Raw genomic sequence first — 5,327 nt, 5'->3', positions numbered from 1 at the left:
GTGCTCAGCCTGCAGACCATCGCCTCGGATCTGCAGAAGTTCGACTCCGTGGAGCACCTGCGGAGCGTCGCCGACGCCGCCAGCCTGCACGGGCCGGAGGAGCCGGAGCCGCTCCGGAGCCGCGGGCGGCCGCGCCGCAGCCGGAGTCTCTAGCGGGACCAGGATCCGCGGGACAATCCGAGGCAGGAGCCGCGCTGAGGTCTGAGCCGGTGGGATCGGAGCCGGGATCCCCGCTGGGATCTGGATCTGCGTCAGGAGCTGAATCCGGAGCAGAGCCAGGATCTGCATTGGGGTCTGGATCCGTACAGGGATCCGCACTGGGATCGGAGCCAGAATGTGCGCTGGGATCTGGATCCACACCAGGATTGGAGCCAGAATTCACACTGGGATCGGGATTGACACTGGGATCGGAGCCAGAATCCGCGCTGGGATCTGAATTCACACCAGGATCAGAGACGAGATTGGAGCCGGGATCGGAGCCAGAATGTGCGCTGGGATCCGGATCCACACCAGGATCGGAGCCGGGATTGGAGCCAGAATTCGCACTGGGATCGGGATTGACACCGGGATCGGAGCCAGAATCCGCGCTGGGATCTGGATCTGCGTCAGGAGATGAGTCCGGATCAGAGCCAGAATCCACATTGGGGTCTGGATCCATACAGGGATCCGCACCGGGATTGGAGCCAGAATCCGCACTGGGATCTGGGTTCACACTGGGATCAAAGCCAGGATCGGAGCCAGAATCCACACTGGGATCTGGATCCACACCGGGACGGGAGGCAAGATTGGAGCCGGGATCGGAGCCAGAATGTTCATTGGGATCTGGATTCACACCAGGATTGGAGATGAGATTGGAGCCGGGATCGGAGCCAGGATTCACACTGGGATCAGGATTGACACTGGGATCGGAGCCAGAATCCACACTGGGATCTGAATCCATACTGGGATCGGAGCCGAGATCGGAGCCAGAATCCGCACTGGGATCTGGATCCACACCAGGATTGGAGCCAGGATCGAAGCCAGAATCCGCACTGGGATCTGGATCCGCACCGGGATCCATACCTGGAGCCGTGCCGGGATCCCCGGTGGTGGCTCGGGAAGCACTGCGTTCCACATGGATGGCTCTCCGGAGCCTCCGGATGCGCCCGCGGCTCCACTTGGGATTCCGGACTCAGGCTCCGGCTCCGCTTCTTTCTGGCGCCAGGATCCGCAGGAATGGCAGCCTGGAATCTCGGCATGCGCCCGCTGCTCCATTCGGGATGAGGGCGCCGGATCCGGAGCCTCCGGATCCCCCTCCAGCTCCGCTTATCCCAAGAAGGCTCCGGGAGTCGGGATCCGCCGGGACACGGCCGGACATTCCCGACAGCTCCATGCGGCTCCATCCCTCCCATTCCCGGAGCCTCCGGCCCGGAAGGAGGCCGGGAAGCGGCCTCGGACACTGCGGCATTCCCAGCGCCGGGAATAGGACCCACGGCGGGACTCTTCCCGCTCCCCCTTTCCGCAGGGATGCGGCGTTTTTTTGGGATGGGGATCCCGCTCCGCTCCCCTTATCCCTGCAAATCCGGTGCTGGAGGCGGGAAGCAGCGTTCCCGCTTTTCCCATTTCCCCCCTTTTTTTTTCCCATTCCCTCCCCTTTTATCCCGGTTTTCCGGCGGTGCGGCGGCCGCCATGAGACCGGCCGGGTCGGAAGCGGCCGCGGAGCCGGATCCCGCAGGATTATCCCGAATAAAGTGGCGTTTTTCCGGACACTCCCGCTGCTCTCTTCCCGCATCCCGGCTCCGCGCGCAGGTTGGTGGGAAAAAGGGAGGCTCCCGGCTTTATTTTGAGGGATTCTTCCCATTTTGGGGAAAATTGGGGGATTTTTCCCATTTTGGGGGGAAAATTTGGGGAATTTTCCCATTTTTGGGGGAAAATTTCCACGGAGCATCATCCTCCCACCAGGATCCCAGCGCTTCCCAAAGTTTTGGCATCCGGAAAGCTGAAACAACAGGAAAAATAGGGAATAAAAACGTCGGATCCGCCCTTTTTATCCCGGGAAAACCAGGCAAGGAGCGGGAAGGGGAGTCACTAGGTCACTAATTTATTACTATGCACCAAAAAGGAGGGAAAACGGACAAAAAAAAAATAAAGGTGGGAGAAAGGCTGCCAAAAAACTGGGAATTCCGGCTTGGGAATGCTGGGAAATCCGGGAATTGTTGCCCCAATGGCGCCGCATCCCCCTTTTCCTGCCCGTTTCCTTGTGGGTTTTCCCGCTGCGGATGGCTCCGATTGGATCCGGGGGGATCCGGGTGTTGTCCGGAGCGGGAATGGGATGGGGAATTTTGGGGGGGGGGGGGCTTGGGATGTGTGGGATTAGCGGGAGCTGCAGTGGGAGCAACAATTCCTGAATTCCTGCTGCAATCCGTGGAGTAATTCCTGCTGCAATCTGCAATCCATGGGCTGATTCCTGCTGCAATCCATGGGGTGATTCCCGGTGGAATTCCCGGTGCAATCCATGGGGATTCCTGCTGCAATCCATGGGGTGATTCCTGCTACAATCCATAGGGATTCCCACTGCAATCCATGGGGTAATTCCCGGTGCAATTCCTGCTGCAATCCATAGGGACTCCTGCTGCAATCCATGGGGTGATTCCCGGTGGAATTCCCGGTGCAATCCATAGAGATTCTTGCTGCAATCCATGGGGTGATTCCAGGTATAATTCCTGCTACAATCCGTGGGAATTCCTGCTGCAATCCATGGGGTGATTCCTGCTACAATCCATAGGGATTCCCACTGCAATCCATGGGGTGATTCCCGGTGGAATTCCCGGTGCAATCCATAGGGATTCCTGCTGCAATCCATGGGGTGATTCCAGGTGCAATTCCTGCTGCATCCCATAGGGGGATTCCTGCTGCAATCCCGAGGATCGTTCCCGGTACAATTCCCGGGAAAATCCACGCCGCAATCCACATTCCCACTGCGATTCCCGCCTCGATGGCCACGTTTTCCAGCTTCCCGAGCCCATTCCGCCCGCTCCGACATCGCATCCCACAAATCCCCCTTATCCCAGCCCCGAGCCGCCCGGACGCAGCGGCGTTCCCGACTCCGCCTCTTCCCACACGGATGCGAGCGAGCCGATCCGAGCGATCCCACTCGACCCCGGAGCCATTCCCGAGTTCTCTTCCCATTTTCCCGTCTCATTTTTCCACCTGTTTTTTCGGGATCTCTTTTGGTCTCCTTTCGCTCCGACTTCTCCTTGCGGAACAGCCAAATCCTTGGACATTTCTCCACCTTTTTCACACATTTTCCTTCCAACTTTTCCCAATTCTCCACAGTTTCTTCATTCCCAACTTCCTGCTTTTCCTCTTTTAAGGAAAACAGCCTCTTTTTCCCATTTCTTATCTTCTTTAAGGGGCAAAAAAAGGCATTCCATGCCTTATTTCTCCTTCTTTTCCATTTCTTACGGATTTTCCTGCTTCCATCCTTGTGGTTCCTTGATTTTTTTAAATTATTTTATATTTTTCCTTTTTTAAATGATTTTTTTCCTCTTTTTTTTGTGTGTGTATGTGTCTTTTTTCCCTCTTTTTCCCCCTTTTCTCTGCGGATTCCCACCCGGCGCCGCATCCCAATTTTTCCCTTCGGAGCCGGTGCCTCCAGCTGGGAACGGGAGAGGATCCAGAGCGGGAAAAAGGGAGTGGGAATCATTAAAAAAAAAAAAAAAAAAGGAAAATTCCCGCTGCAAATTCACGGAAAATGTTGTTCCGGATGCTCCAGATGTTTGGATGCTCCGGCTCCTTCCCGGATGCTCCAGGGCTGTCGGCTCTCCAGATGTTCCGGGGGTTCCCTGGCTCTTGCGGCTGCTCCGGCTGCTCTCCGGTGGCGGCTCCGGATGCTCCGTGGGTTTCCCGGGAAAATGGAAGTGTCCGGGATGCAGGGAGCAGCCGGAGCAGCCTTGGCACGGGGAGTGTCTGCAGCATCCGGAGCATCCGGAGCATCTGCGGGATCGGGAGCATCCGGAGCATCCTGAGGGTCCTGAGCGTCTAGAGCATCCTGGGCATGTGGAGCGCCGGGAGCATCCGGAGCATCCCGAGCACCTGGAGCATCCGGAGTCCACGGAGCATCCGGAGCATCTGGAGTCCACAGAGCACTTGGAGCATCCCGAGCACCTGGAGCATCCCGAGTCCACGGAGCGCCTGGAGCATCCGGAGCATCCCAAGCACTTGGAGCATCCTGAGTCCCTGGAGCATCCTGAGTCCCTGGAGCACGTGGAGCATCCGGAGCATCTTTAGCACCTGGAGCATCCCGAGTGTCCGGAGCACCCCGAGCTTCCCAAGCACCACAAGTGTCCGGAGCCTCCCGAGTGTCGGAAGCACCACGAGCGCCTGGAGCATCCCGAGTGTCTGGAGCATCTGGAGCATCCGGAGCCTCCCGAGTGTTGGGAACGTCCTCGGTGCCCGGAGCACCCCGAGTGTCCCGAGCACCCCGAGTGTCCCGAGCACCCCCGAGTGTCCAGGACATCCCGAGTGTCCCGAGCATCCGGAACATCCCGAGTTTCCAGAGCACCCCGAGTGCCCGGAGCACCCCAGGCACCCGGATGCTCCCGAGCGCCCAGAGCCCCCCAAGCTCCCAGGTCATCCCGAGCACCTGGAGCCCCCCAAGTGCCTGGATGCTCCCGAGTGTCCCGAGCACCCCGAGTGTCCCGAGCACCCAGAGCCCTTTGAGCACCCTGAGCACCCCGAGTGCCCGGAGCACCCCGAGCACCCGGATGCTCCCGAGCGCCCAGAGCCCCCAAAGCTCCCAGGTCATCCCAAGTGTCCCGAGCCCCCCAAGTGCCTGGAGCACCATGAGCATCCGGAGCCCCCCAAGCTCCCAGGTCATCCCCAGTGTCCAGAGCACCCCGAGCACCCTGAGCACCCTGAGCACGCGGAGCACCCCGAAGTGCCCGGAGCCCCCCGAGTGTCCCGAGCACCCCGCGCGCCCCGAGCCCCCCAGGCTCCCAGGTCATCCCGAGTGACCAGAGCACCCCGAGTCCCCAGAGACCCCAAGTGCCCGGAGCCCCCCGAGCACCCGGACGCTCCCGAGCGCCCAGAGCCCCCCAAGTGTCCCGAGCCCCCCGAGTGTCCGGAGCCCCCCAGGCTCCCCGAGCACCCGGCTCCCCTGCAGCTCCCACGTCATCCCGCGCACCCGGAGCCCCCCAAGTGCCTGGACGCTCCCGAGCGCCCCAAGCCCCCCGAGTGCCTGGAGCCCCCCGAGTGTCCCGAGCCCCCCGGCCGCCCCCGCGCGCCGGCAGCCCCCGGGGCGCCCGCGGAGCCGCCTCCTAGTCGCTGGGGCCGGCGGCGCCCGGCAC

The 5,327-nt window shown here is 60.7% G+C and overlaps 1 protein-coding gene across 1 annotated transcript in view; it reads left to right on the top strand.

Moving 5' to 3' along the window:
* LOC112957574 (SH3 and multiple ankyrin repeat domains protein 1-like) overlaps window positions 1-5,327 on the top strand; it is a 15,893-nt gene that overhangs the window by 7,683 nt on the left and 2,883 nt on the right. The window contains exons 7-9 of the mRNA XM_026051237.1: window positions 9-69; window positions 102-1,788; window positions 4,494-5,232. Of these exons, the coding sequence (XP_025907022.1) occupies window positions 9-69; window positions 102-1,788; window positions 4,494-5,232 (2,487 nt within the window). The remainder of the gene's footprint in view (window positions 1-8; window positions 70-101; window positions 1,789-4,493; window positions 5,233-5,327) is intronic.

Source organism: Nothoprocta perdicaria, unplaced genomic scaffold (assembly GCF_003342845.1).
Source record: "Nothoprocta perdicaria isolate Ctin4 unplaced genomic scaffold, notPer1 scaffold_733, whole genome shotgun sequence".
Lineage (NCBI taxonomy): Eukaryota > Metazoa > Chordata > Aves > Tinamiformes > Tinamidae > Nothoprocta > Nothoprocta perdicaria.
Note: the sequence above shows the minus strand (reverse complement) of the source record. Positions and strands in the feature narration are given on the sequence as shown.